The sequence below is a fragment of the Mobula birostris genome, chromosome 17, assembly GCF_030028105.1.
Source record: "Mobula birostris isolate sMobBir1 chromosome 17, sMobBir1.hap1, whole genome shotgun sequence".
Taxonomy (NCBI): domain Eukaryota; kingdom Metazoa; phylum Chordata; class Chondrichthyes; order Myliobatiformes; family Myliobatidae; genus Mobula; species Mobula birostris.
Window position 1 is genome coordinate 14,025,409 of NC_092386.1, and position 16,460 is coordinate 14,041,868.

The 16,460-nt window shown below is 43.0% G+C and overlaps 1 protein-coding gene across 4 annotated transcripts in view; it reads right to left on the bottom strand.

Annotated features, from left to right (window-relative positions):
* The window catches only part of rasgrf2b (Ras protein-specific guanine nucleotide-releasing factor 2b), a 169,079-nt gene that overhangs the window by 47,987 nt on the left and 104,632 nt on the right, over positions 1 to 16,460 (bottom strand). For all 4 annotated transcript variants that reach the window (XM_072281289.1, XM_072281287.1, XM_072281290.1 and 1 more), the window contains 4 exons: positions 16,248 to 16,384; positions 13,558 to 13,640; positions 12,646 to 12,894; positions 9,622 to 10,007 (listed from right to left, as the gene is read on the bottom strand). In XM_072281289.1, the coding sequence (XP_072137390.1) occupies positions 9,622 to 10,007; positions 12,646 to 12,894; positions 13,558 to 13,640; positions 16,248 to 16,384 (855 nt within the window). The remainder of the gene's footprint in view (positions 1 to 9,621; positions 10,008 to 12,645; positions 12,895 to 13,557; positions 13,641 to 16,247; positions 16,385 to 16,460) is intronic.

The following is a 16,460-nucleotide window of genomic DNA, read 5'->3' on the forward strand; positions in this document are numbered from 1 at the left end:
GTTGTTTGTATTGTGTTCTTTCCGAATTGCCACTACTGTATTAGTTTTGTGCGGTTTGCTTTATGTATTTGTATACTGCATACGCAATTTGTCGATACCCAAGGATGTGGATCAAAAGTTAAACTGAGATTGTAATGGCAGGAATTGGTTGTAAATTCATTCATTTTGTTTTGCGACCCTCTTCCAGCACAAAAACATCTAAAACAGATAAAGGAATTAAAACCTGAAGAGGTATTTGTTGTCCTGAGTGTGTACTTTTCCTCAGGCTACAAATTAATGAATGGAACATGTAATTAGGAATAAGGTCCTTCCTGTAGTTTTAAAATTCTTCAAACACTTGAGGGTTCCTGGCAAGCATTTCATTGGGCACCGATCTGTTTTGGTACCCTGACTAATGTCTGTAGAAGATACTGCTCAGGTCAGCCACTGAGGTCAATTTAGGATCACTCGCAGAAAGATGCCTCCTAACGAAGTAACAAGTGCAGCTTGAGCTTTATCTGTGCCACAGATTTTGTCCTGTACTGAGCCATGTGTTTGCTAGTATCGTCCCTGCATCCCAAAGATCTCAGCTACCCCATTGAGGAATGGTGTCACTATTAACGCCCCAGGCAGAACATCTGTGATAAACAAGAACACAAGGAAGTAGGAGATGATTTGGCCATCAGGCACTTCAACCCAACCCAGCTATTCATGGCTGATGTACCCTGGCAGACAGCAGTGGGAACTGAACCCAGACCACAAGTGCATCGCATCACCTGTCTCTCTCCATTAAGATAATAATTTATTCCCTCTCTCAGAGACAGAAACAGGTTCAGAAAGTTATTACCCTACACCCATCTGGTTCCTGAACCAGCGTGGATAACCTCACTCACCACATTCTGAACTTCTTTCTTCTTTTGCACGTTAGTTGTTTGTCAATATTTATGTATATTTTTTCATAAAATTTATCGTATTCCTTGATTTTCCTGTAAATGCCTGCAGGAAAATGAATCTCAGGGTAGCATGTGGTAACATATAGGTACGTTGATAAAAAAATTTACTTTGTCTTTGACTCACTGCTGCCATCAGGAAGAAGGTACAGGAGCCTCAGGACTCACACCACCAGGTTCAGGAACAGTTATTACCCCTCAACCATCAGGCTCTTGAACCAAAGGGGATAACTTCACTCAACTTCACTTGCCCCATCATTGAAATGTTCCCACAACTTATGGGCTCATTTTCAAAAGCTCTTCATCTCATGCTATTGATATTAATTGCTTATTTATTTGTTATTATTATTTCTTCTTTTGTATTTGTACAGTTTGTTTTCTTGTACACTCTGGTTGAATGCCCTAGTTGGGTGGTGTTTCTTTGGTTCTGTTATGGTAATTATTCTATAGATTTATCGAGTGTGCTCACAAGACGATGACTCTCAGGGCTGGATATAGTGACAAATATATATGTTGATAATAAAATTTACTTTGAACTTTGGAATGTGGGATGAAACTGGAGCACCTGAAGGAAATCTATATTGTCACAGGAAGACTGTACAAAACTCCTCAATCACTGGTGCTGTGAAACGTTACACCAACCACTATACTACCATGTCAATGATGACCATCTTGATAACATTACATTATACAGTATATGTCAAACAGGTCAATGCTGTTCGTCGCGTGTGTGTGTGTGTGTGTCCGCGCGCACCACGTGCACGGTTGTCTCATTGCCATCTAATTTAGATTAGGCTCAAGGTATGGCTACAAAAATGTCACCAGGGTCTCTCCAAGGCAAGTGTTCCCAACCTTATTTTATGCTATGGACCTCCACCATTAACCGAGGGGCCGGTGGACCCCAGGTTGGAAACCCCTGTTCTAAGCGATTAATATATAATTTTCTGCACACTTTGCGGTACAGCTGTCTTGTCTTTGATCTTCACCGCAACCACATTAAAAGCGTCATCAGGCATTCTTGAGTCTGCTCAGCGAGGCTGATCTCGAGCAGTGTGACTAGCAGCCGCCAATCCACACTACCTCATACCAATTGGAAATAATAAAACCTTTCCAAGAGAGGATCAGCGGTGTCTGTTGGTGAACTGCAAGACTGTAATCACATCACGGAGTTCAAATAATCAGGAATTCACTGGAATCCTGCAATGCAATCACTGTTGCCGTTATAATAGATTTCGGAAAGTGAATTTTTCTCATAAACTCCTGCACCAAATTAGGGTTTTGATTCTCTTTTCCTGATGGACAAGCTTCAACATTTGGAGTTTTGTAAGGAATATTGGATGCTCCCTGGAACTACCACAGCAAGACTCGTTTAGCTCTCTTTCGCACCATTTATTAAATTAAAATTTCATACAGTATATATATTTCTAATTGTAAATTATAGTATCTTCTATGTACTGCATTGCACAGCTGTTGCAAAACAACAAATTTCACAACATGTGTCAATGATATTAAATCTGAGAGAAGAGAATTGTACAATTTCAGATTAATTTCACAGTGAACGTTTGGGGAAATTCACTCTCCTTCATAGATTATAAGGCACTGGTTCAACCTGATCAATGGGAGTGCATTTCCGTGATTCTTCCCTGTTCCATCATCATAAACAGGGTGCAGCTGAGTTTCCTTGGAGTTTCGCAACTGAACAAGGAAAAACTCTGCAGAAAATCATCTCCAGAAAAATTCAACACTGGTGTCAAGATCAGGAAAGCAAGTCTTTGTTTGTCTACAACTACAGCTGACTCCCATTGCTGGCCTTTGCTCTTTCCTACACACAATGCAACTACTCTGAGTAGCTTATCTAAAGGCTGTAGGTACACATCTTACCATCAATTCTGAGTAGCTGTTGTCTGAGGGGATCGTGTCTAACACAATATTTCTGTCGCAGTCCTGAGTATGCCAAGCATGAAGTGTTAATTTAGTTTTTTTTAAATGAGTATCACTGTTCCACAAATTTTAAACCACTTTCAGTTTCTTCCAGGTGAGGCAGCACTCCACCTGCGAATCTGTGGTGTTGTCTATTGTGTCCGGTGCTCCCGTTGCGGCCTCCTCTGCATTGGTGAGACCTGTTGTAAATTGGGGGACTGCTTCATCGAACATACTGCACTATTTGCCACAAGTGGGGCTTCCCAGAAGCCAAACCTGTTAATTCCAAATCGCATTCCCATTCTGACATGTCGATCCATGGCCTCCTCTTGTGTCAGGGTAGAGGAACAACACCTTATATTCTGTCCGGGTAGCCTCCAACCTGATGGCATGGATATAAATTTCTCCTCCCGGTAAAACAAATTCCCCCCACCCCACTTCCTCTATTCCCCACTCTGACCTTTTACCTCTTCTCACCTGCTTATTATTTCCCAATGGTTCCCCTCCTCCTTCCTTTTCTCCTATAGTCCACTCTCCTCTCCTATCAGATTCCTTCTTCTCCAACCTTTGACCTTTCCCACCCGTCTGGTTTCATCTATCACTTTCTGGCTATACTCCTTCCCCTCCCCCAACCTTTTTTTATTCCAGCATCTTCCCACTTCCTTCTCGGTCCCCAAGAAGTGTCTCGGTCCAAAATGTTGATTATCTATTCATTTCCATAGATGCTGCCTGACCTGCTGAGTTCCTCCAGCATTTTGTGTGTGTTACTTCCATAGATGTCTGAGTGTTTTAATCTGTGAGGGAGAGATTCAGCTGCATGAAAGGTGCGTGAGAAAAGTCTAGCGGAGGTCCAGAGGAGGTTTATGAGAATGACCCTGGAAATGAAAGGGTTAACACATGAGGAGCATTTGATGGCCCTGGGCCCGTACTCATTGGAGTTCAGCAGAATGATGAGGGATCTCCTTGAAACCTACGAAATATTGAAAGGGTAAATAGAGTGGATGTAGAGAGAATGTTTCCTATAGTGGGGGAGACTAGGTGCATAGGGCACAGCCTCAGAATAGAAGGACATCCCCTGAGAACAGAAATGAGGAGGAATTTCTTTATCTACGGGGTGGTGAATCTGTGGTATTCATTGCCACAGACAGCTAAGGAGGTAAAGTCATTGGGTGTATTTAAAGCAGAGGTTGACAGGTTCTTGATTAATAAGGGCATCAAAAGTTATGGGGAGAAGGCAGGAGAGTGAGGTTAAGACGGAAAATAAATCAGCCATGAACAAATCACAGAGCAAACTTGATGGGCTGAATGGCTTAATTTTGCTCCTATGTCTTAAGGTCTTATGGCTATGGTCCATGACCTCACTGTGACATACAATTACATTAGGCTGAAGAGCATTACAGGTTTTTTTTGAAAATAAAAGAATCCTTAATTGTCCACATCCTATTGCAATGCTGAAGAGTTGATAATAATTCATTCATTATATTTCCACCTTCTGAGCTCTGCCTATATTCTACATTGCAAAAGAAGTTTTTATCTGCAAGCAGCAACATCTATGGTGCCTTTGGCGTCACACTTCGCAAAGATGATACTACACAAATTTGACACCAAGCTACAAAGATATAAACTCTTGATAAACAAGGTATGTTTTAAGAACCTCATTTAAAGAGGAGATAAAGGCAGAAAGGCAAAGAGGGTCCCAAAGAGTATTGTTAAAGCAGCCTCAGACATAACTGCTGGTGTTGGAGTGGTGTTCAGGAGGCCAGAACCAGAGGAATGAATCCAGGGGACTAACAGTGGAGAAGGGGGCCTTTGAGTTTATGTAATAGCAAACTAGCTTGTCTCACTCCCCTGTCTTTGCCACACCCTACTTTCACCCAACCCCAGTTTCAACATCAAAATTAAAGATGTTTTCATCAATATGCTGACACTCTATTCCAGAACCTATATGTGATTAAAACAAATAAACCCTCATTCCAGTTTTAGTTTTTAATCCCCCCTAGTAATTTTCATTTTCATGTCATCCAAGTTACGAATCCTTCTATCAATGGAAGCGGATAATCTATCCTGGTCTTGCACTTTATGAATTTAATTATCTCCATCAGATCTCCTTGCAACCTTCTTTGTTTCAAAGAGAACAGATCTGGCTCCTACATTGTCCCTGCAAGTCTTATCTTCATGCAGTCTTTGAGACCTAATACCTTTTCTTTTAGAATTGTCTGCTCCAGATAACATCCCTTCTCTTCCTTGCAAGCAAAATGTAAAAGTTTTACACTTTTCCATATAATATTTTATCTCCTGTACCTTCCACCACCTCTCTACATCTTCTCAAACAATTTTACCATCTTTTTCACACTTCACTATACCTCCAAGTTTGTATCATCTGCCAATTTGTTAATTGTGCCCTGCACATCTTTGCCCAAGTCATGAATCAGTATCGAGGGAAACATTGATCTTAGTACTGACCACTGGAGTCCACCTCCTCCAACCCAAAACAATCTTTCACTCCTTGTCTCTGGTTCCAGTCACTTCGCCTGTCTTCTCACCTTGGTAATACAGTGGATTCTGGTTAATTGGTCCATCAGTTAACCGGGTCAGCTATTTATTTGGGACAACCCTTAAAGAATAAAAACTAGTCGAGAAAATAGCCAGGAATTCTCTCTGTTTATTTGGGACGCTATGCTGCTTAATTGGGACAGCAGACTATTGCCGAAGAGTTTCTAACTAACATCAATTGCATAAACTTGTGTGGTTGTTAGACATTATGATTAGAGCAAACAGTTTTTAAATAGCGCCAGTTGCATGTGTTTCTGTTCAAAAAGCAGTGATTTTTATCACTGATAATTGGCGAGAAATAAGCTGTAAGACAATTAAAATTGTTTTATTCACTGTGGTTTCAAGCATTTAGGCTTGAAGATGTCAGCAATGGGCGGGAATGAAAATGAAACTATTTCACTACTTCAACGAATTAGAAACTACAAAGACTTTGAAGGTATGAATGCTACATCTTGAATGCTACAATGAAAATTAAGATTTGGAGGATGCAATCATGGAAGGATTGTATGAAGGGTCCAAACTCTCCACTAGGTGTCTCCACTAATTTTCTTCATTTTCAATCAGTCAAAAGAACACAGCAGCATGTTGGTATCAGTCATATCCAACGATGCCATTGGAACTGGCAGCAGAGTTTTTTTTAAAGTGGAAAAGACTTTGCACTGGGCAGTTCCACTGTCTTGACGTCAGAAGTCCAGTGGTATGAGTAGTTCATCACAGACTGTGGTATTCCTTGGTTGCCTGGATGAGCATGACTTCTGTGCCTTATCATGCCAATTGCTCTCCACGAAGCTTTGCAGAATTGCCTTCTTGGCCTTTGGATCTCACCATTGATCTCATCCGCCCAGTCTGCTGAAACTGACTTCACATGCTAGGACAGCATGTCCCTATTTCACCGGGGTAAAAGACCCACTGGCTAATCTCAATTGGTTTAGCCCACCCGTCGAGGCGATGTACTGGGACGTGGCCATTGTCGCATGCTAACATCTACCTGGAGCCACAGGTGAGAGCTGAGTGTCCAGTGGGGACCAATGATGCGTGAGCTGCCCCAGAACGGACATGACAAGCCCCTTCACCAGAAGACACCACTCATTAGCGGGGCAGAAGCATGGTTGCATTGTATATTCCAGGGATCAGCTGATTGCGCTTATGCCAGCCAGTTTAGCGAGCAGAGCGGCGGACACCCCTGCTGAAATCTGGAGGAAAACACACAGAGGATGCAGAGGGGGATCACAAAGGCGAGGAAAGAGGAGCCGGTCGAGACAACAGAGACTTACGGAGAAGAGGAGTTCGGTGGGTAATAAAATGGACGAGTTGATGGTGCTAGCCAGGTGTCAGAGAACATTTCGGGAGTGTAGTGTTATGTGTTTCACTGGAACGGGGCTGCACGAAGACATACCCAATCAAAACTTTTCCATGGACGGCTTCCAGACCATTCGGGCTGACCGGAAGTGCACTGAGAGCGGTAAGTGTAAAGGAGTTGGGTGCTTACTGTTCTGGTTAACAACGGACGGTGCAATCTGGGTCATATTACGATCGAGGAACGTGCTTGTAGACCGGATATTGAACTTTTTGCTGTTGGACCCCGTCCATATTCCACCGAGATGCAACACTGGGCGTCATGGGAGGTTGTTCCCGCCTGTGGCCATCGAACTTTGCAGCTCCTCCCGTGGAGGGTCAGACACCCTGAGCCCATAGGCTGGTCCTGGACTTATTTCCATCTGGACTTATTTCCATCCGGCATAGTTTGCATTTTGTTGTTTGATTGTTTGTGGTTTTTGTATTGCTATATTTATGCTCTATTCTTGGTTGGTGCGGCTGCAATGAAACTCAATTTCCCTTGGGATCAATAAAGTATATCTATCTATCTATCTACCCCATACACAGCAGTGTAGACTGGATGAATTCCTCCATCGATAACTGTTAGGAACTAATACACAGTTTTATATGACACAGTCAGACATCACCATTAAGTGGCGACACTTTGCATGCAGCTCCGATGGGAATCATCAGATGAAATCCACGGTCACAGCTATGGGTACTTCAGAAGGCAGCATTGTTTTAACATTCTGATTCTGATACTGTAGTAGTAGTGATGGTGTTCTAATTTATTCTGTATTTCATTTAAGTACACAATATGTCACTCAGTTAAGTGGTAGTTTGTCTTTTTTATACCTTTTTAACTATTTCCATGAAACTTCAGCTAATTGAGGAAACTACATAATTGGGCCAAAATGTATTGGCTCCAGTATGTCCCAAATTAACCAGAATCTATTGTACATCCCCTTAGTGTCTAATTGGATGACAAACCTATAATGTGGCAATTTATCAAACATTTCCTGGAGGTCCACAGCTATCATATCATCTCACTTCATCAGTCCTGCTAATGTTTTACAAAAGAAATCAAATCCCTCTTCATAGAACAGACCCGTCAGCCCATGATATTACATCAAGCTTTCAACCTGCTTCAAGATAAATCTAACCCTTCCCTCCTATGTAGACCTCCATTTTTCTGTCATCTATGTGCCTATCTAAAAGTTTCTTAAATGCCCTTAATGCATTTATTTCTATCACCACTTCTGGTCGCGTGTTCCATGCACCCACCACTCTCTGTGTAAAGGACGTACATCTGACATCCCACCCTGTACTTTCCTCCAAACACCTTAAAATTATGCTCTCTCCTATTAGCCATTTCTACCCTGGCAGAATGTTTCTGGCTATCCACTCTATCTATTCTTATATCATCTTTTACATTCCATCATATCACTTCTCATCCTCCTTTGCTCCAAAGAGCAAAGATCTAGCTCGCTCAACCTATTCTCATAAGTCATGCTCGCTAATCCAGGCAGCATCCTGATAAATCTCCTCTGCACCCTCTCCAAAGCTTCTACATCCTTCTTATAATGAGTTGACCAGGACTGAACACAATATTCCAATACTTTCAGCTTCTAAATTCCAGGGTGTACCCACCCTAGTTTGTATGTTTCCATACAATTTAACCTTCTCTATAAGGATATCTGTGAGTCATGTTACCTTCAGCTTCAGCATTTGTCCTGCACACCAAGAATGACAAATATAAGTTAAGGGATAAATAAGGAAAGAGATTATTTCCAAAACAAATTAACCCATTGGCTGCCTAATAACAACAATTTAATGGCAATGATAAAATCAATTAAAAGAATGAATAAACACTTCTCGGGCTCCATCCGGGTGCGGGTCAAACTCTGCCATCTCCATCAGGGATGATGCCTGGGCATGTCTAGTCCGGTGGTATTTATACCTCCATCATCCATCCCTCCTGATTGGTTAGTCCTCATCCAATCAGGTTTCCGCTATCCCACCTTGTTTACAATCAAATTCCAGTTCTTCCTTTACCAGGTGGACCCAAAAGCCATTGACATGGCACAGTAGTTTTGTGCCGTCAAAGTCAATCCTGTGGCCCTTGGGAAATTCAATGTTCTGCTACTGCCAATTTCTCCAGGTAACCCAGATTGATACACCCCTTGTGCTCCTTGATGCGTGTTTCCACCATGTGTCCCGTCTGGCCTATATACACTGCTCCACATTCACAGGGAATCCTGTAAATGCCAGTCGACCTGAGTCCCAGATCATCTCTGACCAGTAGAAGTTGTGATTTGAGCTTCCTTACGGGCTTGTTGATGGTATTAATCTGGGATCTCTTCAGGATTCTGGCGATCCTTCCAGGAACTATGGAAATATAGGGAAGACAGGCTGCCATTCACAGGATTCCCTGTGAGTGCGAAGCAGCATATATCAGCCAGACGGGTTGCCCGGTGCAACCCTGCATCAAGAATGCAACCTCGATGAGGCAACCACCAACAGGGGATAACTACATTCAGTCTATATCTGGCGTTCCCACAACCAATGGTCTCACTTCGAGGACTCCTCATCTTGTTTATTTCATGCTCTTTCATTTCATGTTATTTCATACTCATTATTTATTGCTATTTATTTATATTTGCATTTGCACAGTTTGATGTTCATTGATCCTGTTTAGAGTTACTAAGTATGTCCATAGTAAAAAGAATCTCAGGGTTTTATGTGGTGACATGTATTACTCTGATAATAAGGTTTACTTTGAACTTTGAACCCTAATTTAGGTGGGGTCTCCCTGCTGTGGAGTAGGCCACATTGGGAGCACTGGATACAGTAAACAGGCAAACAATTATTTGATAAACAAATAAATAAGCATTTTCTGTACCTCTCCTGATGCTTCTTCTCAGCTTGTTACAGATATCAATGCAGGGCCGCTCTGAATTCTCTTCTGTCGACAGAGGACACTGGTCTGAGGATGACAGACCTCTGCTCAGATCCAAAGGTACTTTGCTTGCCATGGGAGGTGGAGAGATTGTTGTGCTGTGAGCAAAGGTTGCTCCCGTCGTGGACGATGTGGAAAGGTCAAGAGCACCTGCTCTGGAGTTCACAGGGGAGCTGAGCGACAGTTTCCGCGTCCGGACAGGCGAGCTGGTTCGAGACAACGACAGTGGAGGAGGCGATGAAAATTTACGGGACAGTCGCGGGGATTTCCCGTCATTCATGTGTTCTAATCGGTTGCTTTGATTTGATGCAAAAAACAGTTCCAGTGATCTGTGAATGAAAAGCGAACAGGTAAATTGATTAATTAAAACAATCCAACTGGAATAAGCCTCTCAATATATCTCAATAGATAAATGTTAACTATGATTATCAAATGTAAACATTTAGATTAGTTATACACAAACTATGTATCTAAGAATATAAGACCTTAAGACATAGAAGCATAATCAGGCCATTCAGCCCATCGAGTCTGCTCTGTCATTTCATCATGGCTGATCCATTTTCCTCTCAACCCCATTCTCCTGCCTTCTCCCCATAACCTTTCACACCCTGACTAATCAAGAACCTATCAACTTCTGCCTTAAATACACCCAATGACCTGGCCTCCACAGCCACCTGTGGCAACAAATTCCACAGATTCACCACCCTCAGCCACCTCATCTCCATTCTAAATGAACATCCCTCTGAGGGATGTCCTCTGGTCCTAGACTCCCTCACCATAGGAAATATCCTTGTCAAATCTACTCCATCTAGGTCTTTAGATGTTTTATAGATCTCATTTTGATCTCCCCTCATTCTTTTATATTCCAGCAAGTAAAGGCCCAGAACCTTCAACTGTTCCTCATGTGACAAGCCTTTCATTCCCAGAATCATTCTTGTGAACTTCCTCTAAACCCTTTCCAATTCTTTTCTTAAATAAGGGGCCCAAAACTGCTCACAATACTCAAAGTGAGGCCACAGAGGTGCCTTATAAAGCCTCAATATTATATCCTTGTTTTTATATTCTAGTCCTCTCGAAATGAATGTAACATTGCATTTGTCTTCTTCACCACCGAATCTCCAGCAAGTTAACCTTTAGGGAATCCTGCATGAAGACTACCAAGTCTCATTGCACTTTGGATTTTTGAATTTTCTCCCAATTTAGAAAGTGTTCTACCTTGTTCCAGATATCTTGAATAATTTAATATGCAAAACAGACTCAATGGGCTGAATGGCCTAATTCTGCTCCTATATCTCAAGCTTATGATCTAATGTTTAACTTTTCAGTAAGTGAACGATATACTCTATCTGCTGATGAAGTTTACAATTATAGAACATAGAACATTACAACACAGTAAAGGCCCTTTGGCCCACAATGTTGTGCCAACCTTCTAACCTACTCCAAGATCAATTTGACTCTTCCCTCCCGCATTACCCCCCATTTTCCGATCATCCATTTACCTATCTAACACCCCTTAAATGTCCTTAATCTGCCTCTCCCACCACCCCTGAAAGGGTGTTCCACGCACCCAAAAACTCGAATCAGAATCAAGTTTAATATCTCCAGCATATGACTTTGTGGCTGCAGTACAATGCAATACCATTAGACCATAAGAGAGAGGAACAGAATGAGGCCATTTGGCCCATCGAGTCTGCTCCGCCATTTCTTCATGGCTGATCCATTTTCCCTCTCAGCCCCAATCCCCTGCCTTCTCCCCATATCCCTTCATGCTCTAAGAATCTATCATACGTAATAGAGAGAAAAAAACAGAATTATGGTACAGTAAATATATATATGTGTGGCCTGTGGTGAGAGTGAGGTAGCATTCATGGGTTCAATGTCCATTCAGAAACTGGATGGCAGAGGGGAAGAAGCTGTTGCTGAATATTTGAGTGTGTGCCTTCAGGCTTCTGGACCTCCTTCCTGATGGTAGCAATGAGAAGAGGGCATGTCCTGGGTGGTGGGGGTCCTTAATGATGAATGCCACCTTTTTGAGTCATCACTCCCTGAAGATGCCCTGGACACTACAGAGGCTAGTGCTCATGATGGAGCTGATTTTGTGTAAAAAAACCTACCTCTGACATCCCCCCCCCCCAACCTATATTTTCCACTAATCACCTTAAAATTAAGCCCCCTCATAATAGCCATTTCCACCCTGGGAAGAAGTCCCTGGTTGTCCGCCTCTTATCATCTTATACAGTACACTTCTATCAAGTCACCTCTCATCCTCCTTCACTCCAAAGCGAAAAGCAAAAGGGGGATATCCTGGCCTGATATAAAATAAGATCTGCTTTGAATGAGGACAATAGCTATTCTGTGATACGAGCATAAATGTAAGCCAAGCTAAAAGATGCAAATAGGTTAGGGTTAATGTCTTTCCACTGCGGCTGATAAGGCTAGAATTAGAGGTCAGAGGTTAAAGATGAAAAGGTAAATATGTAAGGGGAACTTCTTCACTCAGAGGCTGGTGAAGGTGTGGAACGAGCTTCAAATGGGTGTGTTCAATTTTAACACTTAAGAGAAATGTGGATAAGTACATGGATGGGAGGGGTATTGTCCAGGTGCTGGTCGATGGGACTAGGCAGACTAATAGTTTGGTGCGGACTGGATGGGTCGAAGGACCTGTTTCTGTGCTGTAGCACTCTTTGACAAAAGAAATTTCTCTTCACCTCTGTTCTAAAATGATGTCCTATTCTGAGGCTGTGCCCCCTGGTCCTAAACATCCCCCACTATTGAAAACATCCTCTCCACATCCACTCCACCTAGGCCTTTCAATATTCAATATGTTTCAATGAGAACCCCCTCCCTCATTTTTCTACACTCCAATGACTACAGGCCTGGAGACATCAAAAATGTCCCTCACACGTTAACCCCGTCATTCCCGGGATAATTCTCATGAACCTCCTCTGGACCCTCTCCCCGACCTACCTGACGGGGATGGAGGTGAAAGGCTTTCTGTAGATGTCCGTTAGTTTCTGCAGGACCACCAGAGCTGTAGTGAAGATTCGGTAAGTGTGAAGGAAGGTGTTGAGGAAGTCAATGCTGAGGAAACGCAGGTCCGTAAGCCTCTCCAGCAGCCGCTCCACGCTGGCGTAGCGAATCTGCGGAACCTTGCAGGAGTTCAGCGTCTTACTGAAGCAGATGTCAGAGTCGTCACTGTGAAGTCTGACGTCAGATCTGAGGAAGAGATCGATACTGATCACCATTCCATAACCTTTGGCACTTCAGCAACATGTCACTGGGTTTAATCATGAATGATAGTTATTGTCTGCAGGATATCTTTTCTAAATATTAGCAGTTTTCCTTTCGCTATTTTCACTCATTTTTGTAAGTTTGATTTTTGATGCACCTAATAAAACCCTTGCACTAAAGTGCTAAGCGATTCCAGCCATTCTTCTTTAGGTCATGACCCATATATCTAACAAGTAGTTAGCATAACATGTTATGGGGTTCAATTCCTGCCGCTGCCTGTAAGGAGTTTGTATGTTCTCCCTGTGACCGCGTGGGTTTCCTCCGGGTGCTCCAGTTTCCTCCCACAGTCCAAAGACGTACCGGTTAGAGATGGCAACTTGTGGGCATGCTGTGTTGTTGCTGGAGGTGTGGTAACAGTTGCAGGCTGCCCCCAGCACATCCTCAATGCAAACAATGCATTACACTGTACATTTTGATGTTCCGTGTACATCTTTATCATTACAATCAGAGAGTTTCAATCTGTATCATCTAGCCTTCCCAGCAAGGAATGGCCCTTGCAGGAGAACTGTGGACAGCACATTTGAGATTTCTCACTAGATCCTCCCACTGAGCCCACTTTGGCAGGAATCACCCTGAGAAAACACTTACCTTATCATATGAGGCACGGTTACTTTTGAATATTCCTCAAAGACATTGGTCATCAAGCCATTGCACCGTATGTTGTCTATACACTGCAGAAATACAAACACCAAGCTATTCGTCACATATTCATCAGTCAGGACACCGAGTACCGAGGACATTATTTCACAGTTATAAGTCATTGATGAGGCTGCGCTGCGAGTAGTGTGGACACTGTTGGTTACCTTTAAAAGGGATTGGAGTTTTACACGGTATAAAAGGATCAGAAGATCCTTACCAACACACACAAAATGCTGGTTAGGCAGCGTCTATGGAAATGAACGAACACTTGACATTTCTGGTCAAGATCCTTCATCAGGACTGGAAAGGAAGGGGGAAGATGCCAGAATAAAAAGGTGGCGGGGGTATGAGACAGAGGATGGCCGCAAGGTGATGGGTGAAGCCAGGTGGGTGGGAATGGTAAAGGGCTGGAGAGGAAGGAATCTGATAGGAGAGGAGAGTGGACCATAGGAGAAAGGGAAGGAGGAGGGGCCCCTGGAGGAGGTGATAGGCAGGTGAGGAGAAGGGGTAAGAAACCAGACTGGGGAATTGAAGAAGGGGGAAGGGGGAAGGGGAAATTACCAGAGGAGAAACTGATCAGGTCCTTTCCCTAATTTTGATTAAGTTTCTATTTCAGTGGTAGAGCTCAGCATTCAGATCAACCATGTGTTTGAGAGAAGAAAGGTAACAGGGTCCACGTCACCAAAGCCTCTGGCAAATTTCTACTGATGTGCTGGGAGGGCATTCTGACTGGCTGCATCACCGTCTGTTATGGAGGCTCCAAAGCTCAGGATCACCAGAGGATGCAGAGAATTGTAGACCCAGCGGATTCCATCGGGGCACAACCCCCCTCACCATCGAGGATGTCCTCAAGAGACAGTGTGGGGGAAGGTAGAAACCATGACTAAGGACCCTCACCATGAGGGAAGGGGCACAGGGGCCTGGTTGGGAGGTGGTATCTCTGAGGGTTACTGATACCAGGGGAGGGAGAGATGTTCAGAGTGATTCTCTTGTAGAATAGCACTATTTGACCTGGTTCACAGGGGAGCATAGAAACTCTTCTCCTGCCCGGCTCCGAAATATCTCCATGAGTCCAACTAATGTGGGTGCTAGAAGAGGGAAATTTGAGGACGGTGAGCAGTGACATCCCCTTGGAGACCCTCAGTCAGATTCTATGGTCTTGCCAAATCAGAAGAACTAAGAGTTATGAAAACTAAAGATTACTTCTCTATTTTTCTCTCACTTGCACTACTTACGTTTTTATATAAAAATGTAACTTGTTGTGATTTTTAATGCACTGTACTGCTGGTCCCTCAAGGTTGTTATATCTGAGAGTGGTAATGGGGACAAGCTCCCACTATTAAATGCTCCCAATGGCGTGTATCTCAAATAACCCATGACAACCAAGTCCAGCTCCTGGCCTTCAGGTGTGACTTAGCTGCCAAGCCTGGCAGGACTGCTTCTACTGACAGGAGAAAGGGCAAGGACCCTAAAACCAGTCGCTTCAGGCAGATGCGGCTAGTCAGCCGTGGTTGGCAGCTCATCTACGGGAAGGAAAACTCTGATCTCAAACCTCTGCCGCCTTACAGCTATACTCACTCATGGGGAAGGCTTCAAGAGTAAACCTCGAGAAAAAAATCCAGAGATGGAGTCACTAAGGCAGTTCTATGTCGAATTCAACGTTAACTGGCAACTGCTGCGACCCCACTGATGCTAAACTGTATTGGAGAATGCCATTCCTTTGGGGTTATCAGCTGTACGGAGAGAGGGAGCCCGCTACATGGGCAACAGCTTGCTCTCAATATCGTGCTACTCAGGGTTGCGTATCATGTAGACAGCTGGGACACAACATCCATGGTCGATCCCGACTGCAGCATCAAGACAGTAGTACTGCCGCAAAACAACTAATTTCCCAACATATGTCACCAATAATGAAGCTGCTTCTGATTGTAATTGTGAAATACAAACTATGATAGCCTGATGTGCTCTGCCTTTGCAGTTCAAAGCAGCTTTAATCACAGCTGTTAACAGGGCACTGAGGTTTGAGGAAGGCATAAATGGAACAAGTTGAAATATTTATATATTTTGCCTCAGTTGGGATTTTCCATCTCCACAAGTTTGTTTGCAGAGTCCCCACTTCATGAGTGTGTTTTCCATGAACAAATTAATTCAAAATATGATTCAACAATTCTTGTTGATTTCATCAGGACAAGTTGGATGAATGCAGTACTGTGCAAAAGTCTTTGGCACATGTAAAAGAATTCTGTAAAATGAAGATGCTTTCAAAAATAATGAAAGGAGATTTTCTAAATAGGAAAAAAATCACTATAAAGAACAGTAAACAGTAAAATAAAACTAAAATCAGTACTTGGTGTGACCACACTTTGCCATTAAAACAGCACCAATTCTCTTAGGTATGTTGTCGTGCAGTTTTATAAGAAAATCTGCTGGTAGGTTGTTCCAAGCATCTTGGAGAACTTGCTACAATCCTTCTGCAGACTTTGGCTGTCTCACTTGCTTCTGTCTCTTTCGGTTCCCAGACAGCCTCAGAGATGTTGAGATCAGGGCCCTGTGGAGGTCATACCTAGGGTACCTAAGACTTTTGCACAGTACTGTATGTTTACATGAGATAATTTGGGATAGTAAGGAATAATATTTACCTGACTTACGTCACTTGTCCACGCAGCTTTCTCTTGTCTAGATGGAGCTAACAGCACAACCGTGAAGGGTGGGGCATCTACAGGCTCCACCACAATTTTGAAGTCTAGATGTCCAAAGACATGACTAGACCCTTTTACTAAAAGATATAAATGAAATCCATCTTACACAGGTCAGAAAGAATTAAAAGTAATTTATGTTTTATTATAATAACA